This window comes from Trachurus trachurus, assembly GCF_905171665.1.
Source record: "Trachurus trachurus genome assembly, chromosome: 20".
In the NCBI taxonomy this organism is placed as follows: Eukaryota; Metazoa; Chordata; class Actinopteri; order Carangiformes; family Carangidae; genus Trachurus; species Trachurus trachurus.
Window position 1 is genome coordinate 10,395,887 of NC_139911.1, and position 17,110 is coordinate 10,412,996.

At 41.7% G+C, this 17,110-nt stretch overlaps 1 protein-coding gene across 1 annotated transcript in view; it reads right to left on the bottom strand.

Moving 5' to 3' along the window:
- pola1 (polymerase (DNA directed), alpha 1) overlaps positions 1-17,110 on the bottom strand; it is a gene marked incomplete at its 3' end in the record, with an annotated part of 52,850 nt that overhangs the window by 20,020 nt on the left and 15,720 nt on the right. Inside the window, exons 27-34 of the mRNA XM_083995742.1 lie at positions 11,064-11,096; positions 10,470-10,562; positions 10,172-10,377; positions 9,922-10,054; positions 9,053-9,184; positions 8,721-8,895; positions 7,908-8,089; positions 3,510-3,641 (exon numbers count right to left, since the gene is read on the bottom strand). Coding sequence (XP_083851868.1) covers positions 3,510-3,641; positions 7,908-8,089; positions 8,721-8,895; positions 9,053-9,184; positions 9,922-10,054; positions 10,172-10,377; positions 10,470-10,562; positions 11,064-11,096 — 1,086 coding nt within the window. The remainder of the gene's footprint in view (positions 1-3,509; positions 3,642-7,907; positions 8,090-8,720; positions 8,896-9,052; positions 9,185-9,921; positions 10,055-10,171; positions 10,378-10,469; positions 10,563-11,063; positions 11,097-17,110) is intronic.

The following is a 17,110-nucleotide window of genomic DNA, read 5'->3' on the forward strand; positions in this document are numbered from 1 at the left end:
TGCACATGGCCAGGAGGAGGGTTAGCAAAACAGCGGAAAAGCGACCGGACTTGCATAGTTCCTCTTCAGGTCACTGCAAATCAACAATAACCAAAATAGTTGGATATTGATGCTTTGTTGGTCAGTTGATAAATGAATGAAGCAATCAGTTCGGCTCTACTGTTAAAGTGGAGAAGCTTTGACATGACTCAGGAGTCAGTCAGTGGCAGAGGAATCCACCTGCACCACGCACGCACATGCACTGACACACATGCACAAATACATGCACACACACACAGGAGAGAGAGAGAGAGCTCTAACTGTTTTTTGTGCTTCAGCAGTCAACACTTCCAGCTTTAACGTGAATAGACCTAAGATCGGTCTACTTCACAAACACACACTCAGAGACACACATGCACATACTCTGACACACACACACACACACACACACACACACACACAGAGTGAATAAAGCTCAAACGGTTCCACTTTGTACCTCCTCCGCTTAATCAAAGCTTCTCTATTCAACAATTTGACCTTTTGTTCAAAACAGGATTATCACCTTCTCTGGTCTTCATTCACCCTTTCTCTCTCCCTCCCCCTTTCTTCTCTTGCCCCTCAGCCCGTTTCCAGGGGCGACCTGCATGACGAGGGTAATTGCAATAATTTGTTAAATGCCATGGCAACGGTGGTTAGATGGGAGGGTTTTTTTTTTTTTTTTTAAAAGAAAGGAAAAAAAGAAAAAAGAAGAATTGGGTGGTTCAGGAAACAAGCGAATCTCTCATTTTGCCAAAGACAGTGGGACGAGAGGAGGAGAGGATGACAACTGAGTGTGTGTGTGCATGTGTGTGTTTATGTGTGTGTGGGTGAGGGAAGGAGGGAGGGAGAGCAAGGAGTGAAGAAGTGTTTGCCCATTCTCAGGGCGCTGGTTTATTGATAATGGTGGGGATTGGGGGGCGACATTACTAATGATTAATGTCTCAGTGGTTTTAGCTCAGGACGCCAACATTCATGTACACACACACACACACACAGAGACACACAGAGACACACACACACAGAGGTGCAGAGCTTTCACTCTATCTGCCCAGACAAACAGCTCTATTTGAACTCTCCCTCGGCCTGAAAGGAATCCTTAATTACACAATATTACCCCTCTTCATTGCACCGCTGTGTGTGCTCTGTCCACTGCTGTTCAGCCTCCAGTGGTGTGTGTGTGTGTGTGTGTGTGTGTGTTGCTGTGTGTGTGTGTGTGTGTGTGTGTATGTGTTGCTGTGTGAGGTGTAAGTATTCAGTGGTAGCAGCTGTTTCACACATCGTGACAAAGGGGTTGAGGGGGACTCGCTCCCCACACATTCACCACACTAATTGATTTCTGTTCAGCACTGTGGGAGAGTAAGCCCGTCTCTCACACACACACACACACACACACACACACACACATACACGCACTTTTTCACAGACAGCGCATTCCTCTCTCTCAAGAACAAGGTGTTAGAAGCTACCACGACGAGAGAGAGAGAGCCCTCTACAAAGACAACACAGGAATCCAGTTTAATTCACTCCCAAGCTGCTCGTCAGGCGTCGCCTACAGTGACAACTTGTTACTGAAAATTAACCTCGGACAAAAAGCTGAACTTGAAAACGGCTTTTTTTTGCAGCTGTAAACTCGGTTTTATAAACTTGTATTGTGTTAATATTGTAGACTTGTACTTTGAGCTCCCTGCCTCATTCACACACTTACACATGCTGTGCAGAAAAAATACTTACACCACCTGAGAGATAGTCAGCAAAATACATCAATTTGTGTACGATGTAGCCTAACATTATGTCTTTTTAAGAAAGATACTTTGCAGTGGAAATACTTTTGCACACCTGTTGACAGAAAGGTATGTCGGAGGAGGAGAACAACGTGGAGTTGGCGAAGAAAACTCCCGCACACTTTCTTCTTACTTGCATATTATTTACTGTTAAAAGGACAAACAAAACAACCGAAACGTTGGCCTTACAAATACAGAAAGATACATTTAAAAAAAAGAAGAAATAACGGTTTGGGCTTGATGTTAGCCAGTCAGCTACTCAACTAGCGTTAGGTTAAAGTTTACGTTATGCTAATGCAGGTCGACAAAGGTGTGACCCTTCGCCTGAACTTTCAGAGCCTGAGTTTGAATGTCCATAGCAACTTCCAGCCTCTGGACCGTCTGGACTTTATTTAAGGAGAAAACCCCCGAATTACAACCTCACAGTTGTTTGCCTCTTACCAACCAGTCAAGCTGACCTTTGACTTTTAGGATATAAAATATCCCGACATATCATCATTTAATCCTGTAAAACTTCTGTCTTATTTGTGTTGTGGTTTGTGACCAAATCCTCATCAGTTCATCCTTGGATGGAAATGAAGGTTTGAACCAAACTGGAGTAAATTCAAAAAACATAACGTCTCCATGGTGGAGACACCACAAAAAGAAAAAGCAGCAAATCAGCAATTAACAACAAGGAGGTGTTTAGATTTTTTTCAGGGACTTGATCAATGATCAAAATCCTTGATGATAATTAATATACCATTGACAAATTGTCTAATCATCTAATTGTAGAACCTGTAAACCTTGTGTTTAGTGTAATTAATAAGTATTCCATCAAGTCACGATTAAGTCTATCTCCTTAATCTTTAAAGTCAAGTGTTCAATTTGTAGTATCTTTAGTTTTTGCTGAATCTTCAATAAGCCCCCCCTTTTTTTAGATGGCTTAAATTTGCTTCACCATCCAAGGAAACCAACAGAGTGCATGTAAAACGTGGTATTCAAAGTAAGAATGTGCAATTAAGTATTTTCATGGATCATGCTGCTATAAATCTTTCTGGTGGTCTTTTCATTTTGCAAGCGTAATGTGCTCTTTGGTTGAAAATGTCAGCGCAGTGCCCTGCTGAGGTTTCCCTCATCTTTCGTCCAACATCCTTTTGATGGCTTCTCTTACCATCACTGCATCTATTGCATCCCCCCATTGTGTTAAATACAGTCCATCCATTTTATAGACACTCCGTGGAAGGTCAATTTTCACAAGTTTTGACAATTTCATCACATACAGCTCAGTTTCTCTGACTACTTGAGCCAGCATTAATTTCTTTAGGAACGAGTTGCTTGCTAATGGTGTGAGGAAAAAAACAGTGTTTGATCTAACACTTGGAGCCGACACACAGTCCTTTTTACATTCAGTATGAATTACTGGATTTCACCAAGGGGGTGAATAAACTATATATTGAGCCATCTATGAGCCAATCTGATCCAATGAGACATATGTTGCATATAAAATTGTATTAGCAACCTCGGTTCATCTAAATTGTACATTGGAGCAAACAAATAAAACATAGCGTGGAGGGACTCGTCTGTTTGCAGCAGTTGCAGCATTACACATCCAATTAAAACTAAATGAAGTCCATTTGTGGCCCTGCTGGTGGTGAAGAAGCACAAATGTGTGTGTGTTTGTGTATTTAGCAGAGCCCCACTCATGTTCACAAACAGAGAAATACTCACAGAGTAGTATTTTTTGATGTGGCGACGGATGTCGAGTAGAAGCTTGTTGCTGATGTTGACAGCGTAGTCGATGGGGCGGCTCCCGCACGGGGTGTGACAACATCGCATTAAGCTGGGCTCCAACTTTGCACCCTGCAAGAAAGAATATTTAATGTGTCACATCTGAGGAAAACAACAGATGACACTTAAAACACAAACAACAACACGATCAACTTGAGCCTCTAAACAAAAATTCTTCAGTCTGATTCAGAATACAAATACATCCAGGCAGCAGTGGGAACGTTGGAAATAAAATCTATTGAAAACTGAAGGGTGCAAAGAGTTGATGACCCCCAAGCAGGAAAGTGAAAAAATTCAAAAAATAAAACAGAGTTTAAAACAATGATGTGAATATGGTGTAAACTAATATCCTTCAAAATGTGTATCAGAAATAATCTTTTCTAGCACAAATAAAGTTCAAGTTCTTCATTGAACAATGTTTTGTTAATCAAAATGATAGTACCTCTGTTTTTGTAAAGGTAATGAAATTTAGGATGCAACGTGAGAGAGCCTCTTTGTCAAAATAATTTCTCTTTATTTCCATTTCAACTTTGTTTTTAATAATATTTTTAATGCTGCTTTTAGGTAATGGGATCTAGTTTCAATTAGGCCAACTCCATTTCTAAGAAACCACCAGTGTGACATGGGAAATGGCTCTGAAGACACAGCACCCAATGAGTCTCAGCTGCGGTGGAAAAGAAACTATGAATCAAAGAGGAAAAACACTGGCAAGATGTGTCATGATTTGATTGTTGTATTCATTCAACAGGAATAGTTTCATGTCAGATCAAGCCTTCAAAAGGCTCCTGCCACAGTGATCCAACACTGTCCACAAAGAAAATGAACAGGATTTTCACTTTCTCATCCAGGGGCCCCAAAACATCCCCTTCTAACTACATCATATTAGCATCAATAATGAAAAATACCGTACCCAACCCCATAGACGATCAGAGAACAATGCTGTCCTTTGCAAAAATCCATTTGCATTTGGCTCCAAATTTAGGTAAATCCAATTTACATAGATTAAAAGGTTTTCACACTATGAAGTCTGTTGTTCTGTATCCTTAGCTACAATGACTGTTAAGTGGGAGGCATTTACTACAGCCTCGGTGCAAGAATTAAAATTTCTCTCTCACCACCAGACATCATGAATGTAGCATCCTGGGCTTTAATATATGCACAGGGACTCATCACAGCTGTGGTTTTTAACCCGGGAATCAGAAAAAGGCAGTTATGTAACTGAGAAACGTGGCCATTACCTTTAAAGGTCCACAAAGAACACTTCAAGTGGAAGGTGTGAGGGCTTAAAGCGCCCCTGGGTCCAGTAAATCTTAACATTATTGTAGCCTGAAGAAAACAGGTCAGAATGACCTCGGTACCTCTGAATTGTCCACATGACAGGAAGGCGTATAGTTAATGCAATGAAAAAAGTAACCACAGCACATAACAATTACACTAAATATAACAGCTTTAAACACTCGCTCCCTTTCAACCTGAACTCCATTTAACTGTCGCATTGATAGCGGGAAAAAAGGTTTCCGCAGAGAAGTCAATGACACACAGGGATGCATGTGACACCCCCCACTCAGCACACACACTGACTTTTTGTTTGCTTACATCATTCTTTTTTGGAGGAGAAAATTAAAAGAAAAAAAAAACACCAGATTTTTGAGGCCAGTTCAAGTCAATCAGCTCATTTTGCTCCTTTAATATAAACGCATTAACCCTCCAACTCCATCACGCCTCCCTCTTCCTTTCCTCTTCTTCTTCTTCTTCTTCTTCTTCATGTCTTGTTCTTCCCAGTTTTTTTTTTGCTCTGGACACAAACTGACAGCCTCCCTTCTTCTCCCTCCATGATATCCTCCCCCTCTTCTTTTATCTCCCTTGTCTCATTCCTAACTTGATTTTGTTAACAGAACTCCTCCCCGGCGAGTTTACAACCGACACTTACGTGCCAGTTATTTTACGACTGGGAAATTAGATCAAAGTATGAAAACACCCAGAGTCGTGTTTCTCTGAGACTCATGAGAAAAGTTCAAATATAGCAATTCAAAGGGTGTCGCTCATCTACATGTTGTCCAGGACCCAAACAACTGTCATCTTTAAATAGTCTTCTCCAAAACTGTAAATCAATTTCAAAAGGCTTTTTTTTTCTCGATGTCAGCCATCTACCTGGACTGTTTTCGTGGTCTGATAATGTGCAGCTTTCACCGTGTCTCGATATAACAGCCCCGATGTGGGACACCCAGCGCTCTATTAAACCTGAACTCAGGGTGGGGGGGGAATCCTGCGGTTTTATATCCAGATCTTTTTTCTCCTTCACACTTCATCTTTTTATCCCTCTCTCTCTCTCTCCCTCTACACCCCCCCCCCCCCCCTCCATCAAACAACTTTCCCTCCTCTGTCTGTCCTCCATCACCGCCTCCTCCTACCATCTCTGGCTCTGTGTCAGTGGTGGAGTCAAGGCCCATCTGTCCTCCCCTCTCACTGAGCTGTTAGACCGCGTTCGCCACCCTAATTAACTTAGTGTCTTATCAGTTTCTCTGTGTGTGTGTGTGTGTGTGTGTGTGTGTGTGTGTGTGTGTGTGTGTGTGTGTGTGTGTGTGTGTGTGTGTGTGTGTGTGTGTGTGCATACCAGGCTCTGACGCATGGTGGAGAATTAACACCACTTAGTTTAGTCTAAAATCAGAAAAATGTCCACAACACTAATCTAAGCAACAGGTTCCTTTTCATTGCCAATATTTATTTTGTTTAAATATGCGCAAGAATTTGATTAAGTTCATTGAATGTACTTCTTGTGTGAGTATCTGCTGAAGTGTTTAATGATATCATGCCTTTGTGGAGCATGTGTGTAATACTCCTTTTTTTTAATTTAATGCGCCTTCTCTGTGCCAGCGGCAGACAAGAGGAGTTGTCAGCTTTATTAGCGCCGTCCAGACAAGAAAAAGCTGTGTGCCCTGCTCCTCATTAGAGGCTGATAACACACACACACACACATATATACACACGACCTTGGCCTGACAAATGGTAGGATATCGGCGCGTATGTGTGTGTGTGACCGTAGAGCAGCAGGGGTTAAGGAAAGGCTTTTCAAGTTGTGGAGTCTGAACTATGCCAATGAAAACAGAGTCCGTCTTGGAGCCAGGCAGCTGTCTAAAAATACAGACAGAGACACAATATAGAGGATGACTGAGGCATGAATCCCTCACAGCAAGTTTGACTCAAATGCCTTTGGAAGCACCGTCCTTCCACTCTCGTGCTCTTTATAGGTGTTTCTGCTGGATTAATCCATTACAGAAGTGAAAGAAACTATTAGTGATAAAAGAAAGTTTCAGTCTTTAGATTCTTTCTGTTTTCTACCTAACTTTCTACTTCTGCTGCTGACTAAACCACTGTTACGCAACTGTATTGCATTTAAAATATGATTCAAAGATCTATAAAGGATTTTTACAGTGTGGACTTACAGTGTGGAATGACGTCAAGTCTGGGATTTAAATGCACATTTTTATTCCTCTAGGGAGAAAAATATGTTTGCAATGTTCCTCCCTACAGTGGTGCACCTAAAAAAAACAGAACTTTGTGTGTTTCAGAGAAATGAATGACTGAAATGGGAAAAATCTTCTTGTAGAATTAACAGTGCATCAATCGATTTTTCCTTCAATCTGTGACAAGATATTTGTTAAATCTTGCAACTGACTACAAACTATTGTGTTGCGCAGACACAGAATAGCTGTGAGAACGTGTGTATCATTTAGAAAACTGATCGATATACCTGTCAAATGTCACACAGAGAGCAGACACGCACAAGGCCTGTTGATACGATATGTGTAGATGTTTGGAGACACACTTTTCATGGCTGCAGGAAGGTGAATGCAGGAAGTAGAAGTGGATGTATGCAACTTTCTATACTTTGTTCAGGGCCCTGGGGATCTGGTAAAATGCCAAAAGATGGTGAAGTATAAACAGAAGCAGCATTTGCAGGACACGGACCTCTGTGTATAGTCTGTTTAATTATCTCTGTTGTACTGAAAGTAAACAGGGATTTAAAAAGAAACTTTAATCTTATTTTAGATTATAAATGTTGACTTGGCTGTATATGAGCGGTTCCATTTTGTTTTCTTTGATGAAATTCATTTTTAGATTTATGGAAAATTATTAAATGTTTGTTTTAACTTTTTTAACATCAGGTATATTAGAATTAATTGTATTTGTCAATGTATGACATATTGAAGATGATGAGATTCCCTGTGTGTATTTTGTGTTGTTCCTTGTGGACCCCAGGAAGACTAGCGGGTTACTACGTTACCAGCTAATGGCGATCCTTAATAAACAATAAAACAATTAAACAGTTAAACTTACGGCTCCTTCGAAGACGCTGTCGTAGATGTTGTCTGTGCCACACTGAGGGCAGGTGAACGTGAACCTCTCGCAGTCTTTGTAGCGCTCCTCGTCGGTCAGTTGGACCGGAGCTCCCAGCGTGCCGTCAGCCTCCTCCTCTCTCTGGTACTGCTGCTGAGCCCTGAACTGGCTCGGGTCCAAGCCTGAGGTGGACAACAGGTTTCAGTCTCTCACCTGTTCTAATTTATTTTTCCACTTAAATCCAGAGTTGAATATGAAGACATGTTGTTTATGCACAGACAGGTCTGATAAAGGGGAAAGTCCCATCCAAACCACAACACATTTATAACTAGTCAACAAACATCAAACATCTATTCTGTGTTGTGATATTATAAGTATGACAACGTTCCTATGTTTGGCTGTCTCAGCTGTCAACAGACTATATTCTAGTGCTAACGTATCAGGACAGATCAGCAGCACAGTAATCCGTGCCCCACAAATACTTCATGGCCAGTGTTTATTTACTCTGTATAGAACAGCATGAGAACTATATTTTCTTTAAACTAGAAATGAGAAGTCTGTTTAAGTCACTGAATCCAGTGTTATGTAAGCTGAGGTCAACACCACCAATTAAAGACATTTCACTCATTTAATTTTAATCAAATACTTTAATTGAGCATTTGACTTTTTTCCTCTTTTTTTCCCCTGAATTCTGTCATTTCAAGTCGGGCTGATATTCCTCAAGTCATAATTTAACACCTGAGTGGCACAGGGCCGCTCACTCTCAATAAAAATCAGTCCTTTACAGCCTCTCCAAACCTGTAATTAACTCACCCAGCCACGTGGCTATGAGCACGCTGTCGATGCCCTCGATGGGATCGCAGATTCGAGACACCACAGGGTGGACCTGCTGGGCCAGGTAGTACTGAGTGTCTAGACTCAGACCCTCCTGCTTCTGGAGCTGCTCTAAGGCGTAGGCTCTCTGACTGGCTGCCAGGGTAGAGCCGTCCTGGAGGAGGAAGGAGGACGTGGACGGGTTTAAGTGCTCGATTGTATTATCTCACTGTAGGTGTGATGTTTCATGTCAATCTGTGATTTTTTATATTGGTAACACATTAAAAGAGAATACAGGCTCATGGGAGGATATTATATAATGTCACACATACCTTACAGATGATGTAAGACACAGTATCTCCAGCTTTGACGCGGCGACCGCCCTGTGTGTTGATCCACAGAGCCACATGGACATGAGGAAGGCTCTTCTTGTCTGGATAGTCCTGAGGGTCCTTAGTCAGTGCCTGGAGGAGTAAGGAAAAGAGGAGTGATGAGACAGACACTACTGAAACTACTAAACTACTGAAACTAGAACTTCCTGATAGTAAGTTGCACCAAATATGGCCACAACAACAGCAACAACATTCACATGACAGGGATTTCTATAGAATATTAACAGGATAGTTCAACATTTTGGCAAATCGGCCCATTGCCATAATCTCTATAGTCATAGCAGTAGGTTCGTTACCTTTAATTGTCAGTGCAAGCTATTTTTTGAATGGCGGAGCAGAGCCGCGGGCTGCTCAGAGCTACGCTACGGAGGCTAATGGGATTTCTTGAGTTGTTTTCGAGGCAAATGCAAAGACTGCTTGCTGAAAAACTGCCCTCAACAGGAATGCACATCAGCGGTTTTGCATGAATTTGCCTCCAAAACAACTCTGTCTCGTAACGTTCCGTTATTATCTCATAGCGTGGTGAATGTGCAGGTCACAAATTGTCCACCAGAGCGTTTTGGAGTTGTTGGATTGTGTATTTGATGAGTTTGATGCAGGGAAACCAAGAAATCCCATGAGCCTCCGTAGCGTAGCTCTGAGCAGCTCGCGGCTCTGCTTGGCCGTTCTAAAAATAGCTTGCACCAACAATTAAAGGTAACGAACCTACTCCTAAAACTATAGGAAATGATGGCAATGGGCCAATTTGCCAAAATGTTGAACTCTCCCTTTAAGGTTTTCTAGATAAATACAGACACACATGTCCTCACCTTGTGGATCTCGTACTGGTTGAGGGGGATGGTTCCACTCGCGACCTGTTCACCCACCTCCACCAGGTGTTTCTGGATGTTCTCCACGATGACATCACGACTCTGGTCTGACAAGATCTGACCAATCACATAGCTGCAAAAGGAGAAAAAAAAGTTATTGATATGTATCGTTCGTTCATCAATAAATACAATAAAGTGTAGCTTTCTGCGCTAACCCAAATTAGCCGCAGGTCTATTTGCTGTAACGTACTTGCCACATTCCTTGGCCAGATCACACCAATCCCTGCGGACGATGTCCAAGCCCTTGAGCTCCTGCTTGACGCTGTGCTGTCCGTCGCCATGGTTCTCCACAACCAAGGCTGCGTATTTCTTCTTTTTCAGCAGTAAAAGTGACTTAAACACACCGTCGATGTCAATCTCTAGCAGTTTGTACAGCTTGTTTACTTCTGCCTTCACCTGGGAGTAATAAACATGACATAAACATTTGTGAAAAATGTCAAGTGTAGAAACTTGGGGAGAAGAAATGTACATGAAAAAAAAAAACCTACCTTATTGCCAAGTTTGTAGACCTCCTCCAGAGACTTGCTGTTGGTGTTGATCATAATGGAGTCTGTGTCTCCGTAGATGACTTCCAGATTCATCTAAGTCACAAAGGAAATAAAGTTATAGAGGGAGAAGAAGACTTTTAACTCATCTAAATTTAATCATGTCACAATTTCTTAAATATAAATAGCTGACAACTAAAATAAACATTATTATTCTCAGGCCTGTGGTAACTGTTCAGCTGTTCTAAATCAATTTGTCCTGTACATTACATAAACCGATCATAAGCCAATAGATGGACAACAGCTTGTTATATTTTGCTATTTAATTATGTATAGTTTGTTTTTTATAATCTTATTCTTTATATTCTTATACAGTACTATATGTTGTTATCGTCACTGTGTGTCTGTGTAATGCTGCTGCTGCACTGTAATTTCCCAGCTTGGGATCAATAAAGTATATCTATCTATCTATCTATCTATCTATCTATCTATCTATCTATCTATCTATCTATCTATCTATCTATCTATCTATCTATCTATCTATCTATCTATCTATCTATCTATCTATCTATCTATCTATCTATCTATAGGACTCACCTTCTGAACCATGTCCTTGGTGTGCATCAGGATCTGAAGGAGGGAGCAGAGTCAGACACAACAGCATGAATGGACTCGGATGACAACAACAAGAACCAATGCAGCATGTACGGAGTAAACAAACATTTCACTCAGGAACACAAAACGATGCCATAGTAAATTTCTATGTTATTTATTTAGTGTGTGTGCATGTGTTTTTGTGTGTGTGTGTATGTGTGTGTGTGTGTGTGTGTGTGGACATGGGAGCAGAACAGGTGACTTGCTTTTAAATGGGGGATAATTGGCTAAGAGGGCAATTATGAGAGCGTGCTGTGACAGGAGTCTTTTCAACCCACACACATCTTAGCTGGGCAACACACACACACACACACAACGCACACACACACCTTAATGACTCGTAATGGCCTTTATCACCCGCAGAGTGAGTGACGGACAAATAAGAGAATTCTGTTAACGCTGGTTGTCCTCTGCTCATGCGTGTGTGTGTGTGTACGAGAAGAAGAGATCTGAGCAGTAGAGGGATCCTAACAGGTGGGGGTCTCGGGCAGTGGAGGGTGGTGGGGGCTCTGGGTCGCTAATCTGGGGGGGTCGGAGGGACGGAACGCAGTGTGACCTGTCACCAGCAATCTGCTCCTCAATCAACCACAGCCGCATATATACACACCCCGACTCACACTGCGCTCCGTGTTGGGGACAAGGACGTGGCTATTTCAGAGTGTGAGGAAGGGGCGGGGTTAGGCAGCGGCAGAATGGAGGGGGGGGGGGGGGGGGGGCTGGGGCAGAGGAGGAGGAGGAGTGGGGGGATAAGGGGGGGGGGGGGGGGGGGGGGGGGGCAGGCGTTCCACTCCCTGAAACCAGAGTGGGACTTAAGCATGCTTTATGGGCTGCTACATACCACTGTACGGCAGGGGGAGTTTGAGTCATTCACAGAACAGCCTCCTCTATTAGGGACTGCAGTCAAGGTCAAGGTCTCACCACAAACACACACATCCACAATCACACACACAATTTGGCCTGAGCACATACACCCCGAGTTATGCTGCTGAGTTTTAATGCAGCCAAGACGTCGACTCTCCTGTCTCACACTGGTTTTAGAGAGCGGAGGAGCAGGAGGAGGAAATCAGTCTTAAGACATAATCAGATTGTGCGCTCAGGTGGATAAATCTGAAGAGCAAAAAAACTAAACTCTACTACCGCCGTAATTTTATGACTCCTTCTAATATGATGATTCTTTCACAACATTTTACATCAATCTAAAAGGAAAAAGATTATGCAATTTCGGTGGATGAAAGCCTTCGAGTCGTGAATGAAAAGAAAACGTTTTTCTCCGAGGTTAAGATGACTTTTAAGATAAAGACGAGCGAGTCGCAGCCGCATTTAACGTACAAAAAGAAGCTGAAGAAATGAAGGACTGAGTCAGGAGTATATCCATTCACTCTTTCAGTTCTCGACAGGTCAAGTTTACTGGCTTCATTTTCAAACTTCAATATTTTTTATATCTATTTTTATCAATCATTAATAAGAATAACGTAATAAGCTAGCAGGCTACTGACACAAATAATAAAGCTATAGTACAGTTAAGGAAAGAATGGGAAATATAAAGTGAAAGTGAAAGTGAAAACTTCTTTTTTTTCTCCTTCTCTTTTTGGTGGAGGTCAAAAACGTTAATCTTCCCAAAGAAGTTTCAGGTACAAGTAACATCTGGGTTCGCTGCAGCTCAGTCACGTCTAACTGCACATGAAGCGTACAGACAGCAGGTCTCAGGTTGCGTTCACAACCAAAATATAAAATCTGAGCATGCAAATAAAACTTTCTATCAGAGTAATTACACTGCATATCATGGCAAACTTTGACTGAATACCTTATGAATCAAGGCACCTCATCACATTGTATGTATTTCATGCACTTTATTTTTATACACTCCTTAGCACCTATTTAGCCATCAGTATCAGTCTTAGCAAGCATTTTTTCAGATATATTTTTAAAGATACTGTCTGTTTTTTCTATTTATTCTGTCTATGTATTGTTATTCCGTCTATTTATTGTTATTCTGTGTTGTTTGGAATAAAGGTATACATGTCATGGGCTGCTGGCATTGAGAATTTCCTTCCAAATTAATAAAGTTTCTTCAAATCAATTGACACAAAAATCTTATAAATCCATTACTGCCACAAAAAAGGTACTCTCTGGTCATGTATAGAAAAAAGTAGCCCTCTCATTCAGTTTGAATTGTGTTGAGCCATCTGCACATGTCCCATTAATAAAAAAGGGTGAGGCATCTATGCACAAAGTGATCAGAGCAGTTTAGGTTTTTTTTCTACAATGCAACCATCCAGTTACAAGCTGCTTCGACTGGAAAAACACATCCAAGCACACACAGTGCTAGAAATACAAAAAGGTAAATTCAGTCACACAGGGTTATAAACTGCTGTGCAAGCATTCAAATTCAGACAGATGTGTTACTGTGAGCAGTCGGTGCCGGATCGTATTTCATTGTCTCACTGGTACCTGAAAAAACAACCCCCCTACTCATGCATTGTTTTAAATTAGGTAGTGTTCTCGATCTATTACAGTCACTGAAACGAGGTTCAGCCATGGTATTAACATACTGAAGAAAGAAACTTTAGGCTTCTAGGTTTCACCAGTGTTTTTTTCTGCTGTGATAAAACAGCAGAGTGCTGTAAGAGGAGAGAGACGGGAGCTGAGGCTCTGAGGGATGATCAGAGAACAGACGGAAGGAAAAGGGCAGAGAAGTGATGAATAGAGCGATGTGGGAAAGACAGAGACAGAGTGCAAAGTGAGGCGAGAGGGGGGGGACGAGCGAGGTGAGAATGTGTTGATGTAATTGATGTGTGGACTCATTTAGACAGGTTTTCCATATGCTGTCACTTCCAGCAGGACGGACTGCTTTAAGGAATGAGCCATGTGAAAGACAAGTCGTTTGACCATGACGCTGGAATGTGTGCAACTGATGATGGTGTGTGTGAGCGAGCGTGTGTGTGTGCGCGCATGTGTGAGCGCTCATCTGAAAACACACACATACAATATGGACCAATGCAAACATATATCCCCAGGGGGTAAAAAGAGTGTGTATGTGTGCGTGTCTGCCCTCTGATGACTGCACCAGTCACCACCGTGAATGCCTCTCATACTGGGGCAAACAACTGAAAAAGCTCCAGAGGACTCGTATCACTTCACATAATCTATAAATATTAATGTATAATGTACAATTCTTCTCTCTCACATCCACATCAACCAAATTATTAAAAAAAAGACTTTCAATGTAGACCTGAACAATTATTAAAACTGACTTTTATTTACATCGTGTTAGTAAAAACCCAACAAGGAACTTTGTTAACCTGCATTTTCCTTTTAAATCAATTGATTGATCAGCTGCCCGACAGACAATAATCCTCATCCATTCCAATTCATCATTTTATTCATTTCTTTATCAAACCTCTACTGGATTGCAGCTCCTCTAATGTCTTGTCTTGTTTTTCTTTTTTATCTGTGAGCGTAAACTGAATATTTTTATTTGTGTTGATTGGACAAAATGTAAACTTATATTAAGCACTTGCTGCTTTATTCCTGTGTGGTTAATGAGACAATATTACCCATCAACTCTTAAAGAAAATATGAACTTTTGTTTTGGTCAAAATCTGATTTTATCAGTGTGATATCTAAAACAAGTCAATCCTCTCCCCTGTGACTGGCTCCGTTTTCTTTTCCATTCATTTATAATAAAAAAAAAAATCTGTTAAAATCTTCCAATTACCACTTCCCTCTTTATCTCACAGCAGAACATGACTTAATTTCCACATGTTTCTGTCTTTAACTTCCTGGCTGCTTTGTGTTAATAAAGTGTAATTAGACTGGACAGTAATTGAGCAGCTCACTGACAAGTCCTCCCGCAGAGTGAAGGAACAGAGTCGAAGATTTGAAGGTAGTAAAAAAAAAAAAATGGATTCCTTTTTTTCCCATAACCCGTTCGCTCCTCTTTCTTCTTTTTATGCCAAATTATACACAGAGTTTGCAGTTTATTAAGAACACCCAGCCCTTTAAGGTTTCAATGTCAAACACGGTCTGTGATACTTTAACAGGTGTTCCTATTATTTTGTCCACCCCCGTACAAATCAAGGAAAGTAGGCTGCACAATAGACAACATGCACGGTTTGTTATGATGTAATGCAGCTCCACAGCACCAACACATTGCATCATCTAAAACGATTGGACAGTTGAGTCAACACCTCTTTAAAGTTTTCTCTTGTGGAGAGCAGCTGCTGGTTTCCTCCATCACATCCTGTGCAAAACCAAACTTAATCCATGAGTTTTTGTTTTGTCAGGAGAAAAAAAACATTCTTCTACTCTGTACCATCTAAATTCATATGAAAGTATTCACCGCATAAAACAAAAGATGGCAGCTTTAAGAAACTACAGTGTGCTGCAGCTGTGGTTTTTCAGACCTGCTCGTGTTTCACACTGGTACAGACTTTGGATTTTGACTTGCACAGTTTACAAGTGACATTTTTCCTTTATACTCTGCATTTCTTTAAAAAAAAAACCTTTTGTATGTGACAATCGGCCTTTAGGCTTTGGCACCAGGGTGGCCTGCCCCTGCCCGTGTTGCTAAAAGAAGTAGTTTGGTTAAGTGGTGCTGCCGTAGCGACTTCTACAGGAGCACAGGTCTGGTTGACGAGTGCAGCTGAACAAACCCAAATCAAGAGTTTTTGAATAAATCAAGTTAAAGTTAAGTACAAATAAAGTGGTGAGGTATTAATATTGATATTTTTACAAAGCCATGCAACACTTAGATTTGATTTTTTTTAAAGAGATCTACACTTGCCCACCGTGTCTGACTTGACTTTTCACAGCTTGTAATTTTGTGCTTTTAACAATGTCTCATGTCTTTGCATGTGCACCTGTGTACCCATTAGCTGTGCGTTATTGCACCCTGTCACGCTAATTGATGAGCGGTTCAGCCTTGTTGTGATATCCGCCTTTTCCCCGCGTGTTGTTCAGCTATTTGCTGGCCTTCTCTATCAGAGATTTATGAGTTTTGTTGTCACGCCGCTCTCATATAATCTTTATTTCAATCCACTCATCCCGCCTCTTCATCAAAATATCCTTTGTCTGTTGCCAGGCTGTCATTTCAAATAAGAATATTAGTCTTAATTGACTCGCGTGCTTGAGTGACAAATTGTATGTGGAAAGGAAGCAATAAAGATAATTCAGACAGAATGATAAGCAGACAAAAGAGGATCCAGGTCCTCCCATTCTGAACCCCTCCACACACACACACACACACACACACACATTGCACCCCCTCTGCTGGGCTGCTCTGATCAGCAGATCAGAGGCGGCATGTTAAACCTCAGCGTGGCAGAGGGCCCTTGTAAAAAGAGCCCGGGGCACCAGTGACGATTGTTTTGAAAAGCACTCAGCTGAAAAGCATTTTGGGATGACAGTCGACCGACTGAAATAGCACCTGTGGAGGAACACACCACTGGGGGAGGCGCTGGACGCACAACACGTACACAAGGCTCTCAGGAGGAGTGTGTGTGTGTGTGCGTGCGTGTACACTAACAACAAAAGAGCTGCATTTTTCACTAACACAATCTCACGTACAGTGACGCATAAGACTTCAAAGTTTCTTCTGGTAGTGTGAGCTCATGTGCACACGACGCACAGAGAATGGAAATCTGTCTCTCGCTGAAATGATTTCACATGCATACAGGAATACACACACACACACACACACAGACACACACACACGCACACACACCTGTCCTGGCAGATGCCTTAGCGGTGCTCTCATGTCTGCTGCTCGCAGGGTCAATCTGTCGTAAAGCTGTGTGTGATTTAATACAACCGGCCCCGAGATCGCAAATAAATTGACAATGACAACAATCCTGCTGCTGTCTGCTCAATTAAAAAAATATGGTCTTTAACAGCTGGACAGGCGACATCCAGACGAGCCGCTGCATCCCCTCTGGTCCAGTCAAACAAGTCGGTGGATTTTTAAAAGGATGTCAGGCAAACAGGTTACG